We start from the raw sequence: 21537 nt of genomic DNA on the forward strand, positions 1-21537 counted from the left end.
AGGACGGCTCAAGCCCTCGACCTTCAGCTGCGCTCGTGGCAGTCAAAACAAATATCTTGACAGAGGTGCTCCAGCCGGGAGTCTCCACATTGCAACCGTTACCCCCGTTCAGTGACGCACAGCCCCTCGCGGCCGAGGAAACCAACGCAATTCCTGCCTGTGGCATGGAAAAACCACTGCACGCCAAGTAATGTGCACCGATCTCCGAAGTCTGAGATCACTTCACCGACTCCAAGGCCCTGCTGTGTGGTCTAGAGAAGCGACACCTCGTTTGACTGCAGCTGACGAAATCGACTTGGCGCTTGTGTGACTGCCGCAGTGTCAACTTTCAGTGCGTCCAGATGATGCATCTCGTCTAGGTGCCTAATTTACATCAACTCTGGGGCTGCAGTAAAACAGATGCATCACCTCCCCGCACACTAAGAAATCGACGCATCACCTCACTTGGAGCAAGGAACCGACGCATCATCTTCCCTGTGCGTAAGGAACCGATGCATCACATTTCCTGCCCCTGTTTCGGACAGAACTGTTTTTACCTTTTAAAAGACATAGTTTAATACCTGTATGTTGGAGTTTTTGTCGGTCTGGTCTAGTTTGTTTTAGATAAAGATACTTTATTTTCTAAACTGGTGTGGTGTCCAGTTGTGATGTTTTCACAGTTCCTGTGGGTTATATACAAATGCTTTACAATTTACCTCTGTAGCATAGCCTGACTGTTCTGTGCCAAGCTACCAGAGGTTGAGCACAGGCAATCTTAGGTGTGTTCTTTACTCATTCTCACTTGAAGGAAGTGTCCCTACTTAGACAGGGCGCAAGACTGCCATCTAGAGACCCTCCGCTCTACCAGCCTTGATTAAGACTTTCTATGTCAGGCAACATATCTTAAAGAATGTGCGTTTTTATATGGTCTTCCGAGGAAGGTCCCTTCAAATAGGAGCCATAGAGGTACGGTGGGCAAATAACAGATAAGCCGGGCAGCACTATTCTGCCTTACTTGGAGTTTTGATACCAACGTATTTTTAGCTGCTCCAAGAAGTGCATTACCGTAATCCAGGTAACTGGTGATGAGAGCCTGGACTAGAGACTTTGTATATCTGGGGGGAAGCCACATCTCCCAATTTTGTTTGCTTGCTCCGAGCTGATGTATTACAAACTCCTGTAAAACTTGCTTACACTTAAGCAGACACTTGTTTTAATTTTAATTTCATAAAGTGAAGACTAAACATCCTGCAGCTTACTTCTGCAGACGGCCTTTGTTTTACATAATTTTTAAGGTAGCAGTATTAAGGGAATGTCTGTTTAGACATACGTACACACTTGTCAACCTCTAAAACATAAGCCATGCAAAATATATCCATCTTCACTGCTCAGTGGACAAGTGCCAACTGTTTTGCCCGCACACAATGTGAATGGACTTGCACTACCAACTGGATCACCACTATTCAGATGTACCAGGGTCCCTGGACTGCAAAAACATTTGTTTGGCAGTCTGTAGTAGTACATACAGATTCCCGATCAATTCAGTGCTGCTGCATACAGTCAGGTATACTAAAGCTGACCGCGAAGGATACGCTGCAGGTGGCTCGCATTGTGATGGCCAGGTTAAAATGCTGTACAGTCTAGAATGTGCCACAGAATAAAAAACCTTTACTTGTTTGAGGCAACATCCGTCCGTCCGTGACTCAGCCTTGCCCACAGCAGTCACTTTTGCAACAGTGGGCGCAGCAGGGAAAAAAGTTGCAGCCCGCTGCCTAAGTCTTTGCCCATCCAGTCTCACCAGGCAATTGCCTGCGCTGCATGGCTACAGTGCCAGAAAACAGGCAAGGCACCTCCTCCAGCCCCAGTTCCACGTGGGGTACTCAGATTGGGAAGTGCCGGGTCTGCAATTATTTTTATGACCAACATGCGCCACTGACTGAAAGCATGTGGGGGTGGTTGCCGGGACCTGCTTATGAGATGAAGTGATTAATGGGCTGCTCAGTGCCCAGAGTTCATTTTATGATGAGTATTTGTCTGAGCGCACACAGCGCACTCCCTGGCAATGCATTTGCTGACGATAAATGTAACACAGTAGAGCATTATGCAAGCATGCAGCCCCTCTATACCCCGGGGGCAATCTAAAAGACTTTTTACATTCGCCATTGTTCGCAAATCTAGCACAGGCTGCAAGGTCATAGTGCGAAGCTTGTAAAAAAGAAACGATTACCTTTTCTACCCAACGCAAGTTCTAAAATGACCTATAGTTTAGTCTCGCCATGCTGATTGCTGCCCTTGCCCCACCTGCGCCGCGCTGTTACCGCGTTCCTCCTGTCTCCCCTTGTGCTTCGGCTCCTGGTAAGATTGTACCTCTGTAACTCCGTCGCTGTTTCCCCCGGTGTACTGCTAGCCCCCTGTTTTATTTTCTGTATCCCCGCTCTGGTTCAGTATTGTAGTTTTGTCAGCCCCCTGTTTTATTTTTGTATCCCCGTTCTGTTAGTACTGTAATATTGTCCCCCTGTGCTTTCGGTGCCCCCGGCCCCTGCCGCGCTTCCCGCCACCTCCCCGCTCCCCGCCCCTCTCCTCTGCAGCCCTCCCCATTCGCCGCCCCGCTCCCCGCCTCCCAGCTGCCCCTCCCTCCCACTGGACCATATGGGACGAGGCGGGCGAGGCGCTGTGCAGTGACCTCTGGGCCGGTCACCCCCACGCACCTCGCACACTCGTGAGTGCGACCAGGCTGCTCCTCGCTCCTTCCAGTGCCGCCGCTGCCCGCAGCCGGGTCCCTGCCAGCTGTACCCGCTGATTGCTGCCCTTGCCCCGCCTGCGCCGCGCTGTTACCGCGTTCCTCCTGTCTCCCCTTGTGCTTCGGCTCCTGGTAAGATTGTACCTCTGTAACTCCGTCGCTGCTTCCCCCGGTGTACTGCTAGCCCCCTGTTTATTTTCTGTATCCCCGCTCTGGTTCAGTATTGTAGTTTTGTCAGCCCCCTGTTTTATTTTTGTATCCCCGTTCTGTTAGTACTGTAATATTGTCCCCCTGTGCTTTCGGCGCCCCCGGCCCCTGCCGCGCTTCCCGCCACCTCCCCGCTCCCCGCCCCTCTCCTCTGCAGCCCTCCCCATTCGCCGCCCCGCTCCCCGCCTCCCAGCTGCCCCTCCCTCGCCCCGCCCCCCCACTCTCCACACATGGCAGAGTGGCCCAAGCGCAGCATGCATGCGCAGCGGGCACGCCGATTGAGCGCCGAAGGTGCGCCAAAGGTAAGCCCGTCTGCGCCCGTCCGCGCCTGGACCGCGCCCAGCGCCAGGACCCCTGGCCCCCGCAGACCCCAGCCCACCCGCCGGACGTACGACGCCGCCACCCTCAACGCACTCAACGCCGGTCGAATCCCAGGATGCTACCGAGCCACCCCGAGACGCACCCACGGACCCTTCCGCTGCAACTCCTGCAAGTTCACCTGCATCCGGACCTGCACCACTCCAGCACCACCCAAGACCAAGACGAGCAACTGCAGCAACCCCCTGAAGTGCATCCTGCTCAACACCCGCTCCGTCCACAGACACGCCATCGAGCTCTGGAACCTGCTCGACACAACCTCACCAGACGTCGACTTCCTCACGGAAACCTGGATGAACGCCTCGTCAGCGCCATCCCAGACAGCTACAAGATCATCCGAAGGGACCGCATCAACAACAACACCGGAGGAGGCATTGCCATCATCCACAGGAACACCATCCGCATCACGACCAACACCGACGACACCATCGCACCCGCCGAACACCTGCACTTCCAGGTCCATATCAACCCCAAGACCACCCTCCGAGGCACCCTCATCTACAGACCCCCGGGACCACGCACACAATTCAGCGAAGACATCGCCGACTTCATCAGCCCGCACGCCCTCCCCTCCGCTGACTACATCCTCCTCGGGGACCTCTACTTCCACCTGGAGAACAACAACGACCGCAACACCACCACCCTGCTGGACAACCTCGCCAACCTCGGACTCAAGCGGCTGGTAACCACCCCCACCCACTACGCCGGACACACACTCGACCCCGTCTTCTCATCCAGCAAGGACATCGCCTTCAGCCACGCCACCGGACTCCACTGGACGGACCACAGCTGCGTCCACTTCAGCTTCAGAAGGACCACGACCCACCATCACCAGCAACAGGTTGCACGCAGAAGCTGGAACAAGATAACAGCCGACCAGATCGCGACCGCCCTGAGCAAGAACCCACCCACCAGTGCAACGAACCCCAGCCAAGCGGCCACCAACCTCACGAAGTGGATCAGCGACTGCGCAGACGACCTCGCCCCCCCTGAAGACCCCGCCTAGCAGACCCGGTAGCAAGAAAGCCCCATGGTACACCGACGAACTCAAGAGCTCCAAGAAGAACTGCCGAGCCCTCGAGAGAACCTGGCGCAGAGACCCAACACCGGACAACATGACTGCCCTCAAGCTCGCCACCCGTAAACACCACCAACTCATCCGCACCGCCAAGAAAACCGCATTCAAGGAACGACTGGACAACAACGCACACAACAGCAAGGAACTCTTCAACATCGTTAAAGAGCTCTCCAACCCCGGAAACGACATCACCCCTTCGCAAGACCTCTGCAACTCCCTCGCCTCCTACTTCCACAACAAGATCGCGAACATACACAACAGCTTCAGCTCCCAACCGACACACGCCACGACCGAACCACCGCCCCCCACCACCACCCTCCGCGCCTGGACCCCGATCAGCACCGAAGACACCGTCCGCACAATGAACTCCATCCACTCCGGATCTCCTACCGACCCCTACCCTCACCACGTCTTCAACAAGGCCGACGCTGTCATCGCACCCCACCTGCGAGACATCATCAACACCTCCCTCGACACCGCTACCTTCCCGGAGAGCTGGAAGCACGCCGAACTCAGCGCTCTACTAAAGAAGCCATCAGCCGACCCCACCGACCTCAAGAACTACCGCCCCATCTCGCTGCTCCCGTTTCCTGCAAAAGTCATCGAGAAGACAGTCAACAAGCAGCTGGCCGCCTTCCTCGAGACGAACGGATCCCTCGACCTCTCGCAGTCTGGCTTCCGGGCCAACCACAGCACCGAGACCGCCCTGATCGCAGCCACCGATGACATCCGAGCTCTGCTTGACAACGGAGAAACAGCGTCCCTCATCCTCCTAGACCACTCCGCGGCCTTCGACACTGTCTGCCACCGTACACTAGTGCAGCGACTCAGCAACGTCGGAATCCAGGAGAAGGCACTGGAGTGGATCATCTCCTTCCTCGCCGGCAGGACACAGAGAGTCCGCCTCCCCCGTTCAGATCTGAAGCCACCGAAGTCATCTGCGGCGTTCCTCAAGGCTCCTCGCTCAGCCCTACCCTCTTCAACGTGTACATGAGCCCCCTCGCATACATCGCACGCCAGCACAACCTCAACATCATCTCCTACGCCGACGACACCCAGCTGATTCTCTCCCTCACCAACGACCCCGCCACCTCCAGAGCCAACCTCCACGAAGGGATGAAAGAGGTAGCCGAATGGATGAAGAACAGCCGCCTGAAACTGAATTCGGACAAGACGGAAGTCCTCATCCTGGGAGCCTCACCCTCCGCCTGGGACGACCCCTGGTGGCCCCCCGCCCTAGGCAACGCACCCAAACCAACAGACCACGCACGCAACCTGGGCTTCATCCTGGACTCCTCCCTCTCCATGACCAGACAAGTCAACGCCGTCTCCTCGTCGTGCTTCAACATCCTGCGCATGCTACGAAAGATCTTTCGGTGGATCCCCACCGAGACCAGGAAGACGGTCACCCAGGCCCTCGTCACCAGCTGTCTGGACTACGGCAACTCTCTCTACGCCGGCACCACCGCCAAACTCCAGAAAAGACTTCAGCGGATCCAGAACGCCTCAGCACGACTCATCCTGGACATCCCCCGCCGCAGCCACATCTCCGGACACCTGAGAGACCTGCACTGGCTCCCGGTCAACAAAAGAATCACCTTCCGACTCCTCACCCACGCACACAAAGCCCCACACAACCAAGGACCAGGATACCTCAACAGCCGCCTCAACTTCTACGCTCCCAAACGCCAGCTTCGATCGACCGGCCACGCCCTCGCCACCGTCCCCCGCATTCGAAGAGCCACCACAGGGGGACGATCCTTCTCCTACCTCGCCGCCAAGACATGGAACTCCCTCCCGACCCAGGACCACCTCCCCTTCAGGAAGCAACTCAAGACCTGGCTGTTCGAGCAGTAGCGGACCCCCCTCCCCTAGCGCCTTGAGACCCTCTGGGTGAGTAGTGCGCTATATAAATGCTTTGATTGATTGATTGCTTGCTGTCAAAAGTGCAGGAGAGATCCATGAAGGCTAGGTGCATGGAACGGAGTTTAGCAACCAGGCACTTGCTAATCAAAATATGCAAATTAAGACACTGTTCCATAGTACCTAGACCAGCTCTAAAGCCATACTACATCCTTCAAATGATAGTTTGTGGCATATGTAGCTGTAGATACACATGCTTTCTATTCTTCCGCCATTAGTGTTGGCCTTGGACGTGTAAATCATGTTTTTCTTGAAGGAAGTCTTTTCCGATCACGGAGTTTAGTGACTCTGCCTATTGGTTGTATAGAGCATTGGGCCTCTACCCCATTGTTGCATTGTTTTTTCTCCGCAGTTAAGTTCAGATGTGTTCTTCACAGCTCCAGTTCGACGCCTTGTGGTAGTCTCACTGGGCCTTCATATCCCTCCTTTCTCCTGTACCTACAAACAGTCCTGCGTTCTTGTCTTTTTCCACTGTCACGTACCTTTGACTCCATGGCGATCTAATGTCTTCGACTCCCAACTGCTCGGGCTGAGATTGTTGTCCTAATGGAAAGGACTCCATTCCAATTCTGTTCTAGTTGTCGGACCAAGTATCCGAGATCTGACCTCCATGATGTCTGCAACATGTTTGTCTCCCGACCACCATTAGGAATCCAGTTTGGCCTGCTTTCCTTTTTACAACACTAACTCTTCAGAACAACGCACCTGTCCTATCACCTCTGCCGCCATGACACATAGACTAGGGTGGAGGAGAGTCCAGACATCTTTAGAGAATGGGAGTGGTTGAATGACGAAGAGGTGGATGCTTCAAGCGTTGCAGTGGAGATGGCCTTTTCACCTGGAAGTGTCTGTTCCGAGGCAGATGTAGAGTCTAAAGAGCCGCTGCCAGCCCAACGCCCTCAAAGATTGCAGTGAGTATGTATGTTCCCATAAATCACCACCCAGAGGGGCAAGCTTTTAGCTCCTAGGTTGCTTATGAGGCCTCGGGTGCACCTGCAACATTGCCTTCAGGCCATTGTCAACACTGACAAGTGAAGACTGACCCAATGCTCAAGCCACATTTGGCACCGAAGTCCCACTCCAAGCCTCGTCCGAGGCTTGTGCTGCGGGACCGAAGGCACACCCTCGGACTCCAAAGGGTTGGAGCCGAAATCTTAGGAGGCGAGACGGCCCACACCAAAACACCCGGAGCAGAGGGCGAGTTCTGCTTTGAGGCCAGTCATCTCGATGCATTTGGAGTCTAGATTGAGCTCAGCACCCTCCGGTCGGTGAACTTCTACAGCCCAATCAAGGCAGCCTTCCACTGTGGCATCCTCTGCCACTTTTGAGGAATTTGATCAGCCAATTCTCAAACAGCCGCAGGACACGGATGCTCAACACCAGCAAATTAATATCCAACCAGGTTGAATTCTGTTAAAACCACCACACATGCCTCATAAGAGGAAGCAGACTTTTGTGGAGGCCATCAACCCACCTGAATTTCTAGCTCTCAAAAAGCAAGAGAGACTGAACCGGGCCGCCTCTTTCCTGCCTCCTGCTCGTCCCACTCCTTCCCTAACCTCTCCTCCTTCTCCGCCTCCACCTGTGTCTCCTGTCATGCCTTTGGTTTCACCACATTGTTCACCTAGAGGTTCTTCACATTTGGGCGGTGGGGACAGTCCTAGGCTCACTTATGATGCATATGACCACCCTTAATGACCCACAAGGTCCGGACCCATGGGATGACTGATGTTGAACCCCCTTTGGCACAGACCCAGATCTCTACAGTGGTGGAACACAAACAATTTAAGAGGCGACCCTTCCTCAACCTGAGTTATGCTAGAAACCATCACAACAAGCGACTCCCTCACAGTTTGGGGAGCTCATCTCCAATATCTTACTGTTCAGGATCATTGGTCCCATACCCTGCAATTTCACATCAATCAGCTGGAGATGTAGGCGATTCAGCTTGGTCTTCCAGCTTTTCACCCCATCATTCAGGACAAGACAGTCTTGATACACCGATAACTACCATGTTCTACTGCCCAGAGTAGGCCAGAAGATCTGGTGTTTGGCAATTAATCACAGAATACACCTACGCATGAAACCTATTCCGGGGTGGACAACGATATAGTGGACCTGCTCAGCAGGACGGATCAACAAGTCTACAAATAGGAACTTCATCCCCCAGGTCCTACTCCCGTACTTCCAGCGCTGCGGGGGCTTTCCACAAATAGATCTGTTTGCCATTGCAGAAAACGCAAAATGCCCAAGCTTTGCCACCAGGCTACCACCCACAGTTCATGGATAACACACTATGAATGAATTTGTCAGGGATATTTACCTATGCTTTTCACCTCCAGCTTGTCCACTGCTACCATCTGTGGCGAGTAGACTCGGACTGACATCCCTCATGTTCATTCTAGTGGCGCCAACCAGGGCACACCAGCCATAGTACTCCACACTGCTAGAACGTTCTATGGTCCCACACAAGAAGCCCTCAAACAGGCCGGACCTTTTCACACAAAACCACTGCACTCTTGAGCATCCCAACCCCCATGAACTCAACCTTGTGATCTGGCTCCTAAGGTCTTAGAATTTGGTACTCTCAAACTACCAGAAGATCGTATGCCTATTCTTAAACGCAGACCCACCACCAGCCAAATGGAAACGTTTTGTATACTACTGACTCCTGTTAAGCTTCTCACAGCATCGGCACAGGATATTTTTTGTTACCTTCTGCACTTTGCAGAGATCAGGCCTAGCCTATCCCTTGATCCGATTACACTTGACTGCTATAGCTGCCTACCTACATTACAGACAAAACGTTTCCTTATTCAGAGTACCTGTTTTTAAAGCATTTATGAAAGGCCTTAAAAGAGTTATTCCACCCAGAACACCCCCTGCTCCAGTTTGAAACAAGCATGTTCGAGGCATATGAGCTACAGATCACACACTTAGGATAGTAGATCGCCATCTGTTGTTGGGCTCGGATGCTTGCAGGTTGTTGTCTTCGGAAGAAGTCTTTGGTCACAAGATAGGTGACTCCTCCCAGTGCGCATGGGCATCCACTCCATCCTCAGATTGGTTTTTTTCCGCCATTGGGTTCGGATGTAACTTTTCCACTCCGGTTGAAAATCTCAAATACAAGCTTTCCGAAGCGAAAAAACTTCTAACAACTACATCGAAGCACCTTCACTCGACATCGAATTCATCGGCTTGATTCCGGGCGTTGACGCGGGCGGTTGGGCCTATCCACGCCGTGAGGCCTACGGCTCATGGAAAGGATACAGTTTAAAAAATGCCCCCAGTGTGGAGCAAAATTTCCGCACAGTGACCCTCACCGGAAAACGACGAAGCCAGCTGTCCAGCCTGCGCAGCATTTCGATCCAAAAAGACCACTCTGGATCGAAGAGCTCGATGCCATTTCATGGCACACACACCAGCCCCGGAACCAGAAAACATTTTTGAGGATCCCGATGTCCCGGAAGAAGATTCCGAGGAACTTCAAATCATCTCCGAAGCAGACGACCCCATTACTCCTGGGCAAAGCGCGAGTACCACTGCCCCTGCCCCAACCCCTCCAAAGGCATTGGTCAAGACTTCGCCAGCTGGCCTCCGTCGAGACCGAAAACACCCTTCAGAAGCCCCGCCTCCGGGCTCGGCTCCGAAGAAACCTAAGCCTTCCGGTGGCTCTGGCCCGAATAAGCCGCATGTAATTTTACCCTCGGCACCGAAGACAAAGACCCCTCGGCGCCGAAATCGGATCAGACACCCTCTGCACCGAAAACATCGAGGCCCATAGATAAACCGGCACCGAAACTTCCCAAGCGGAAAAACTTAACTTAGACACCGAAACCTTCATTGCCACCGAAACCACCGGCTAAGGACTATAATACACCTCCTAAAGCCAAAGACTCTACCGATCAACCAAAACCTCGATTGGAACCGAGAAAATCGTCGCCAACATCTGTTCCTGAAGAACAAGAACTTTTCCATCCAGATCCAACACAAAAAAGGATCTATATTAATCCAAAGACTGGACATGTCACTGCAGTGCCATGTAAGAAACGGAAACTGGACACAACACCTGCCCCAGTTCCTATAAAAAAGGACGACTCAGCAACATCACCTATTCCTCCTTCCTCTCCCATATGACCTTCTACCCCACCCCCTCTGCCTACACCACCCTTACCTCTACCATCTCCATCACATACACCACCTCCACAGGATGATGATGATGATGACCTAGGGGGAGGGGGTGATCCTGGTGAACCTAATGATCCTAATGATCCGTTCACGGATCCAGATACCGCACCATTGGATGATTGTGCATAACCTCTACCTGATATGCCTGACCCTACACCATATCCCTCCAAACCATCACCTCCAGATGACCACCTGGGATTTGGACAACTAGTAAACAGGGCAGCACTTTACCATGGCGTCACCATGCACTCCGATGCACCGAGGAAGATTTCCTCTTAGACACGTTTGAACAGTCTCAGAAAACGGTACAAATTCTACCTATGATTAAAGGTGTCACAAAATACGCCACAGAAGTATTTAAAGACCCCGTCCGTGCCAGGGTGCTTAACCCAAGAATTGAGAAAAAATATAGACCTGCCCCAGAAGATCCTTGTTACATCAAAGGACAGCTCCCTCTGGATTCTTTGGTTGTTTCCAACGCAAGGAAACGCGCCAACTCCCAAACCATGAGAGATACACCACCCCCTGACAAAGAATCCAAACTATTAGAAGCCTCGGGCAAACGAGTAGCAGCACAAGCTGCTAATCATTGGCGCATTGCCAACACCCAAGCCCTACTAGCACGCTATGATAGGGCTCACTACGATCAGTTGGAGAATCTGCTACAACACCTGCCAGACCAATACAATACACAGGCAAATGACCTTATACAAGAGGGAAAACTCATCTCAAATGCATCCATTAAATGCGCACTTGACGCCGCAGACACCGTCTGTAGAGCAATAAACACAAGTGTACTCCTCAGACGCCATGCCTGGCTACGCATTTCAGGCTTTAAGCCAGAAGTACAAAGTACCGTACTCAGCCAACCATTTAACCAAGAACAGCTATTTGGGCTAGCAGTAGACACTGCACTCGATAAAATGAAAAAAGACACCGAGACTGCTAAGTCCATGGGAGCATTGCAGTCTCCACAACCACGCGGCTCCTTTCGGCGCTCCTTCTACAGAGGAGCCTCCAAGAATATGGGAGCAGACACCTCCTCTACCTTCAAAACCTCTCAACAATAATCCCACAGTAGAGGATATTTTAGAGGAGGATATAGAGGAAACCACACCAAGGGACGAGGTTGAGGCAATACCAACACTCGTACCTCCCCTGCCACAAAACAGTGACTTTCCTCCACTCCCCCCAGACCATTCCACTCCAGTCGGGGGAAGACTCAAACAGTTCCTACCTGTCTGGAACTCAATCACAACAGACAAGTGGGTAAGACAAATTATCCAGTATGGTTACTGCCAGGAACTCACCACTACTCCCGCACACATACCACCCAAGCAGCGTTCCATGTCACCAGACCATCTTGCGCTCCTCAAATAAGAGGTTCTCTCATTGCTTCAAAAACACGCAATAGAACCAGTTCCCTTACAACATCAGGGTACAGGGGTATACTCGCTGTACTTCCTAATCCCCAAAAAGGACGGTACTCTAAGACCAATACTCAACCTCAGACCCCTAAATCTGTATATAAACTCAGATCATTTCCATATGATCACTCTTCAACAAGTGCTCCCACTACTACAACAAGGCGATTTCCTTGCCACACTAGATCTCCAGGACGCTTATTTTCACATTCCCATACATCCTGCTCACAGGAAGTACCTAAGGTTTGTGGTGGACGGACAACACTATATCAGTTTACAGTCCTTCCATTCGGGGTTATCACTGCGCCCAGAGTATTCACCAAATGTCTAGCAGTAGTAGCAGCACATCTCAGAAGACTACAAATTCATGTCTTCCCGTATCTAGACGACTGGCTAATAAAAACCAACTCATTCAACAAATGCGTTCTACACACTCACCAAACTATTCAACTCTTAACACAGCTTGGGATTCACAATAAACTATCCCAAATCTCATCTCCAACCCTCCCACATACATCAATATCTGGGAGCCACCATAAATACCTCCAAAGCCCTAGCATATCCCAGCCCAGCCCGGATAGCCAATATACAAGCTCTGATCGCAAAATTTCAAACCCAACACTCTCTTCCAGCAAGAGTGTTCATGCAACTCATAGGCATGATGGCGTTATGCATCTTCATTGTGCCTTATGCAAGACTACAAATGCGTCCCTTGGAAGAGTGTCTAGCACGTCAGTGAAATCAGGCTCACAGACAACTAACAGATCTGGTGTTGGTGGACAGCCGCTCACATCGCTCTCTAAAATGGTGGAACACAATAAACCTGTCCAAAGGGCGGCCGTTCCTCGAGCCTCTTCCACAAATAGTGCGAACAACGGACGCATTACTCACAGGATGGGGAGCCCATCTCCTAGGACACACCACTCAGGGAAAATCGACCACTCAACAAAATGTGCTCCGTATCAATTACCTGGAACTACTGGCAGTATTCCTAGCACTAAAATCATTCCAAATACATCTCCAGAACAAAACTGTCCTCATCCGTACGGACAACATGACAGCCATGTATTATATACAAAAACAAGGAGGCACACATACTCTCCAGCTGTCCCAGCGCGCACCGAACATTTGGAGATGGGCCGTTCCCCCAGAACATATACCTACTTGCAGAACACCTTCCAGGAGTTCACAATCAGATTGCCGACCTGTTAAGTCGACAGACTCAACAGATCCATGAATGGGAATTACATCTACAAGTTTTAACTCCGCTTTTTCAAACAATTGGGCCAACCAGACATAGATCTGTTCGCCACACACGAAAACGCAAAATGCCCAACCTTCGCCACCAGGTTTCCCCACCCACAGTCGAAGGGCAATGCGATATGGATGAATTGGTCAGACAGATTTGCGTACGCTTTTCCGCCTCTCCCACTCATTCCATTCGTGGTACGCAAGCTCCGGCAACAGTCTCTCAAACTGATCCTGGTAGCTCCCACATGGGCTTTCTTGGGTAACATACCATTAGCTGAAATCTGCGTAGTCTGATCTACCTCGCATACCTTCGCTAAACATAACTTTGTGGACATTCTGGCCAGACAGCAAGCTAGACTTGGCCAGACTGTCCTAAGCACACTTTTCCAGTCTTCTGCAACATCCTCTGGCTACGCCACCTCTTTTAGGAGGACTTTTCAGTGGCTGCACATCGTGTATCTACAGCTACACATGCCACAAACGGGAAATGTTACTCTATATGCATCTGTTTGTGGCATATAGTGCTGTAGATTCACATGTGCCATCCTCCTGTCTGATTGCCTGAGGTTGTTGCAGGCTCTATTCTTTTCCTGCCATTTTTATTTTCTTTCCTTTAAATGGTCATCTATACTGTATTCTCCATGGTCCATCTTCAGTCTTGCCCTCCGTGGGGGATAAAACAATCTTAACAGTGGAATTGATGCCTGTGCGCAGTATCACTAACAGATGGAGTCACTAGACTCCGCGACCCGAAAAGACCTCTTTCGAAGAAAAACAAGTTGTACACGTCTGAGCCCAACACTAGATGGCGAAAGTATGGACAGCATGTAAATCTACAGCACTGCATGCCACAAACCAATGCTTACAGGGTAACTAACATTTTCCGTATCAGACATCCATGTTGTCTGCATATCCAGAACGATTCTGCCCACAGATTTCGCCGTGGAGTCTAAAAGGTAAGTTGGGTTGTAGCAGATAGGGCGTACACGATTCTTTTTTTTTTTTTTTTTTTTAAATGCGAGGCAAAGAAGTCTTGCGTATGGTAATAATATACAGTCAGTAAAAGAAATCAAGGTTAACTTTATAAAGGTCCTTAAGAACCCCATCTGGTCCAGGTGCTTTATTACCAGGGCTGTTATTAACAGCCTGAATAACTTCCTCCAAGAAAAAAGATAGTGGTGAGAAAAATGGGCGGAGTGTTGTCATAACCTCAAGTCAAGCAATTCAGACAGTTATTCTGGGTGGTGGACAATGTATTGAAACAAACTTACATTTCTGGCCTTACAGTGAAGGACCATATTATCCCACAAGTCTAACTGCACATCCAGTTTCCTTTTCCTCAGATGTGCTTTATACTCTCTCCTAAATTCCTCCTGCCCATCTCTCAGACACATGCGTAGGGGACTAGGAAGGCGCTTGTTCAACAGCCTACACTTGTTGTCAAACCATGATAGCTGATTATCATCCCTTAACCTCTGGGACCTCATAAAAGCATCCCAAACATTGGTGCCCAATTGTACAAAACCCTGAACACCCTTGGAAGACCCCTGCTCTGAGAAAGATGGGTAAGTATCAATACCAAATGGTTGAAACAGAATTTAGGGAGTAACTCAACCATGTTTACGGTACGCCAAACCAATCTGTCTCTAGGGGATATGTTTTCCAGTCCTCCTCTTATTTTCTTCATTCTATCCTCCTGCCCCGTAGGCTGATGGTCAGCGAATTATGGTTGCTAAAAATACTGGGCTGAACTGACCCATCACTAATACGGTTTATTGAGGGCCTGGATATAAAAATGTAATCAATAGTCATGGCACTATTAGTCTCCTCCGCCTCCCACCCCTCCCGCCTCCCTTCACACCAAACATCCTCCCCCCCCCCCCCCCCCCCCCCCCCCCAGTGCCCCTCCTTTCTTGGTATTAGCGGTCACAGGAGAGCAGGGGGAAGCAGCCACCTCTCCCGGGCTTTACAGAGGTCAAAGCACACAGAGTGGGACTAGAGCATATGGTCCCTACAATCACACCCACCCTGTACTATGTCAAAAATGCTTGTCTCAGGGGTCACATGAATGTTCCCCAGTTTGGCATAAAAATCCCCTGCGTTACTCTAGATCCGCCCTTTTCCTCTGATTATCGTATTTGCACTTAAGCTCCCCTATAAAATGAATGAGTAAACCGAAATTAAGAGTGTCCTTTGTTGGAAAAACTATCCTTCTGAAAATTAATAATTACTTAATTTAAGTTTGTCAGAACAACACACTCAAATAACCTGAATCTGGTCAGATTTATGAGCAATAGGAAGTATGATACAATCCTTTGAAGTCTTTATCCATGCTGTAGTACCAGCTGTTGCTCACCTTGACTTGAAGGGAATGGCTTCTGCAGAACAACAGATAAAACCTCCACGTAAAATATCAATAGTTGCTCACATCTCCTTTAAAAGATCAATATTGTACAAATTTATCACCTTCAGCCAATTGTCTAACCCCATTTTCATATTAATGCCTGTAATATTCCAACTCAATAATTTGATCGGAAATTAACCAGACAGTGCTGTAATGGAGGGGGCTATGGGCTACGTGCTTTGGTACTACTTGAGGCACAGTAGTACTATCGCAATTGCTTAACACTATGCCCCCATGTGCTGGTGCCACTTCACCAATGAAAGAATCAAATCATTGGGGTGAAACAAAGTACAGGGCTTCTTATGACAAAATCCCTGGCGTCAGTCCTTGGTAGGTAGATCTAAAATAACATAATACCTGTTTTGTACAGAAATGTGATTGTGCAATGCATGGGGAAATGGTGGAAATGACTTTGGAGGAAGTTCCAATAGGACTGGTTTATGTAGTCTGTAAAAATGTCCTAAAAGGAGAACTTTGGTTCTGACAAAGGTCACTGAGATCAAACATAGGGCTTGCAACGAATCACTTACTAAAAAATAATTTCTAAAATTGACCACAAAGCAGTCTCCCTGAAACGCCTGAGCCATCTGCCCCACTCTAATTACTCTTTGGGCAAATAAGATGCAATTCAACAGCAGGGCTTTCATCTTGAAATGGGAATGAAACTGGTGCATGACCTTGTTCATCTACTACCCTGTAGATTGTTAAATGCTGGTCTAATCTGGGGACATCACCCAAGATCAACACATATGGGCCAGCCACTAGGGTAGAGAGCAAACTGTATTACTTTCGGCCCCTCTAGTTCAATGAGTCCTACAAAGAGAGTCTCTTACTCCAACGTTAGATGCTGAATCATTAGACCCTTCATCTGCCACATTCGATTAATACCTCTGTGGACTAGTGTGGGTACCCATTGGCCGTTTATCAGAGTCCCAGACCCAACATCCTCATTGGTTATAACTGTAGTCATAGCATACGCCTTGTTGGCCATAGGGTTCACAAATTTGGTTAAGGGAGTAGGGAACTTGGCCCCAGCCACTCCCAGTGAGGTTAATTTTCTTTCAGTTACTTCTAAAGGAGCATACATAGGACCAAGGCAGTAATAGAGAGCCCCATTTACACTGACCATAATTTTGAGAATGAAGCTCACTCTTGATAGAATTCAGGAGGATGGGGTGCACACAGGGTGTGTATATGACTGTAGAGAGATCAGCCCCAATTTGTCCACCAAATTCCTCTGGCTAACACCCCACTTTACTGCTTTGCACTGGGTCCTATAGTTGGGGGTGGTGATATAGTTAATACTGTTACCTCTATAGACCGTGAAGTCCCAACATTATCACAAACTGAAGAACCAGGCCCACCTAATACCTTGGTGACTTTAAAGGCACGGAGATCAGGGATTTCCAGGGGCGCCTCTACCTTGTCAAGAGTTTAGGAGAGACGGCTCTTTTAAGTTGAATTTCCTTGGCGATGACTCCTTGAAGAATCCATCCAGTGTAGTCTTTCTTTCAACCCTTGGTTTATGTTCGCCTAATTTACGTTTTATCATGCTGATGGAAAGGATGTCCTTGCAGATCACACACACAAAATACAGGTGTCCAGAGGCAGATCAAAAAAGTCTGACTACAATTAAAATATGCCCCCCATAAAGCTGCTAAGACAGTAGAAGAAAATAGAGGCAGAGGTCTTCTAGCACGATTGGTCGACAATCAGCAAGCCATGAGGGGGGCCCAGCCCGGCCTCCTCCAGTCAATGACGGGTGAAGATGGTCCAGGGTGCGGGAGGTGCTGGGGCCGTGCTTTATAATGCTGGTGACCCCTCCTGCCTCGCCGCAAGTCTGCTGGTGTTTGTGGCACTCAAAGCCCCCGAATTGCCAAGTCACTCCCGTCATAACAATGATGTCTGTTGAGCCATGAGTAAAAGTTCTTCAGAAACTGATGAAAATAAACAGCCTAAAAGTTAATTCTAATCGCTAGTTTACTGAACACTACAGCAGGCATACATTTCTTTGCAGAGATGTCTTTGAGGTCTTAATGTGCGTTACCGTAAGTGTTCCTTCTTGGGGCAACTTTTTCTTTTCGAGTAAAGTCCTTTGTGATGAAATGGCAACTCTAGTTCTTGCAGTAGAATAGAACAAGCATCTGCAATGCAATAGGTCTTGCATTTACGCGAGTTTGAGCTATTGGCATTGTAAATGACAATGCATTTTATACACGTTTTTGGTTTTTAAAACCTAAATAAAAGGCATTGTTATTTACAATGCCAATAGCTTGAACTCTTGCTAAATCGAGACCTATTGCATTCCAAATGATTGAAGGCATTGCTGAGTTGTCCCCTTCTGTCTTCCATGGCCCCTGAAGAGCTCCCAGTTTGCTAAGAGTTAAATAAACAAGCCGACGGGCACAACTGTGCATTAGAGACCCTCCTGCATTAATAGAAACTCATTAAAGAAAATAGTGCTTACAGTCTTAAGGAGATGTACCATGTAACAACCGAAGTAAAAGGGACAGTCCTCATGGGAGGTTACAAATGAAGACAAGGCTGTACTAAGGAGAGACTAACCTGCCAAATAACGAATCGAAAGCAAGCATTTACAAAGGACAATTACACAAGCCAATGAAAATATGGGATGAGAGTGGGCGAGGATTCAAGTACATACTGCAATACAGCATGACTCACAGAGCCGCGCATGTGCTGCTCAGGCTCGACCTAAACCAGCATTGGCATAGACAATAGGTCTCGATTTTGGGACCTTTATATGTATTTAGTTATGCAGCACAATATCCTTAGTGCAACAACAACTGTTGCATGGCTAAACACTTAGGTCTCAAAAGCGAGACCTTTTGGCTATGCCAATGCTTGTTAGGACTTGTGCCCTGACTTAAGCATAACATTTCAACCAACATCAGAGGTTCTAGGCGTGGAACTGAACCAAGCACACAGCGTATGCAACTAAATGGCCCCTTCTACTCTTCAAGCGCCTACATGCTAAATCCATCTTGCCGACCGTCCGGTGTGCTCCACAGATGTTTCAAAACCCCTACGCTGTCGCTGGCAGGGACCAACTAAGTCAAACGTTGTAACTTAATTTACGAATAATCTAGAAGGTGGTGATAATGTCTACCCACAAATACACTGGCAGAGAAGGCTGAATGAGAGCAGAGTCCATCGGCACTAATGGAGAAGTATAAGCAGGTTTGGGTTTTGTGTGGAGAAGTGACCAGTGACTCAGGGTTATGTGAACGGCCACGGCAGGCTCGCTCTCCTTTCATATCTTCAGAAATAGCAACCACATCAATCAAATGCGTGACAGTAAGTGAGCGAGCAGACAGTCCTCTCGTGTGGCAGGCATGGGAAATTCAAGAGCCTCTCACGCTTCGCTCCTCGATGGCTGCGGCTCCTTGAGGGCACGAGTGCCTTTTAATCCAGACCCTCAGACGAGACGCATTACACGAGTTCCTCCGGGAAATGACAGTGGCGACCAAGGATGCGCAGCCGCGGGACGAAAGTGCGTAATCCAAACCGGAAGTAGCAAATGGCTGGCAAAAGTGTAAAGCTTGGCAAAGCAGTGTCAGGGCGGTTCTGTAGGGCATCAACAAAGAGACCACACAGCAAAACAGCAATTATATCCCTGGGGCACCTTTTGGTCTAAATAAAAATAAAACCAAAGGCTGCAGCTGGGAATAGAAAAACATATATATAATTTGCTTTTTACTGGGCCGCTCATTCTTGGAGAGGCGATTTGCTTTAGAACTCCACTGACAGTGGATTCTAGTGGTTATCAGGGGGTTCAATTCCAAGCAGACACCAAAAAAGTTTGGGCTTGAAATTATTTCGTTAAAATTATCAAAACAGCTAAAGTGCACACAACTATGCGTGTATGCTTACGTTTTTATTTGCTCTGAAGGACAAACCAGTCTGACAAGCCCATCTGATATTATCTGATCAGTCTATATGTAGGTGACGCGACATTCAATTTAATTTGAAAGGGATTAACCCACTGAAAACAAACGTTAGGGAATTCACAAGACTTCATTAAATGGAAGGGCTGCAAAGAAACGCAGTCCTGTGTTTTTAAACTTTCCATTGCATGCCACACATCAGATACTCCATTGGGACTATATATCCTAAGGGGGGAGTGACGCTATTCTGATACCAGTCAAAAACCACAAATCTTAATAAAGAGGAAAACATTAGGAAGCAGAAAAAACACGTTAAACCCATCGTAAACATCACAAACGGACAATATTTGAAACGTTTCAACCTAAGTTAACTATACAGCATTTATATAATTTTCCTCTAATTCAAAGGATTTTTTTTTTTTAGAGGTGTGAGAAATGCTCGTGATAAAACATTCAAGAAGTTACGCACACTTACGCAAAATGCGATTCGACATTTAACGCTTCCTGGCATCTATTTTCAAAGCGTGAGCGATTTATAGTGCTTAAAAAATCGTTTGGAAATAAAAGTGCCGGGATAAAAAGCCAGTTCGTGTTCTGGTCATAGGCGTCATACCCGTGCTATTATTTTGACATTTCCCGCGAAATTTGAAAGCGATCGCGATCAAGTGCGGCGGAGGAAAGACAGATGGCGGCTGCGTGCGTGCACGCTCACGTGCACGCAAGCTTTAGGCCACCAAAAGCCTGTAGCAGCACTTTGCAAACCCACACACTAAATGTCTTGCAGAGCAGTGCATGCGCTGTCTCAGCGAGACCTAAAAACGTCTGTGATGTGTGTGGGACAGTAATCTAAAAAGGTTGTGACCGTGGTAGAAATTGTTTTGTCGGTTTCTGTGGTACTAAATTAAAGGGCTGTTCTGCAGAACTGGTGCCACGTTTATGTGAATGTTATTTTGAGTATACATTTACAGAACACTTGTCAACAGTTGTATGCTTCCTTGTTTAAAGTACTTGACTTTTCTTCAGTGTGTTTTGGACTATAGTACTATGAATAAAATGTTATATTGGCGGTATTGGAAGCAAATGTTTCTTTTTAAGTTGATTTATTGGTGGCTGTGCTTTTGATTTGCAGGCAAAGCAAAACGACTAGAGGACAAAATGGTGCAGAAGTTGCAAGAAGATGTGGATATGGAGGGCGATTCCTAGACCCCTTCAGGAATCTGATGTATACCATTCTGCACATGCCAGTTTTTTTCTCTTTGTTTAAGGCAGCGTCGTTTTACCAACTTGTGACTTGTTTGCTTTTTATTTAACCCAGTGACTCGAATTACTATTAAAAATAATTTACTGAATTGGTTCTTTTAGTCTTTCAAAAAGACCCTGGTAGTTATATTTATGTAAAAAAAATAAAACTTTCTAGAAGGAAGACTTTGTGTGTATTACCTATTTGTATTAGACATAAGAGTGACTGGCATTTTATCAAATTGTTTCAACAATTATGCTCTATTAATCATGTTAAGTAACTTCACACATTGAAACGTAGCATGAAATGACTTGCGCCGTATATCCATGCAACTATCTGTTCCAAATTACCTCTGCCAGTACACACCAGGACATGGGCATTACAACTGATCGATAAGAATCTACACGTTTTAAATCTTTTGAGCATGCTTCCAAACACATCAACACATCATTGCAACTGTACACATTCCAATGCCTTTTTTTCTAAGCTGCACATTTTGTGACCTTCTTTAATTATCCATAACAGTGCTATTCGTTGTTTTAACCATTACGATAATTTATGTAAATTCACCGAGTGGACTTCACTTTTTATTTAAAAAACAGCCTGTCCACAATGCATTCAGTGCAGCAAAGGAATTAAACCGTTTGCAGAAAGTTACTGTATCTGAACGGTTATGTGTTTTCAGTTGAAAACACACATGAAGGAACGTTTTGAGTTTCTTTCTTCAAGAATTACTTTAATCACTTTGACGAAAACAACCAGGTGAAAGTCGTTCTTGTAGGCAAAAAACTATTTCTTCTGGTGTGTGTGCAGGTTTTAA

General features: G+C 48.5%; 1 protein-coding gene across 1 annotated transcript in view; it reads left to right on the forward strand.

The window, feature by feature from the left end:
• Positions 1-20900, forward strand: part of RSL24D1 (ribosomal L24 domain containing 1) — a 44788-nt gene extending 23888 nt beyond the window's left edge. The window contains exon 6 of the mRNA XM_085644158.1: positions 20607-20900. Coding sequence (XP_085500284.1) covers positions 20607-20680 — 74 coding nt within the window. The 3' untranslated portion in view covers positions 20681-20900. The remainder of the gene's footprint in view (positions 1-20606) is intronic.
• The last annotated feature ends 637 nt before the right edge of the window (positions 20901-21537 follow it).

Source organism: Triturus cristatus, chromosome 3_1 (genome assembly GCF_964204655.1).
Source record: "Triturus cristatus chromosome 3_1, aTriCri1.1, whole genome shotgun sequence".
Lineage (NCBI taxonomy): Eukaryota > Metazoa > Chordata > Amphibia > Caudata > Salamandridae > Triturus > Triturus cristatus.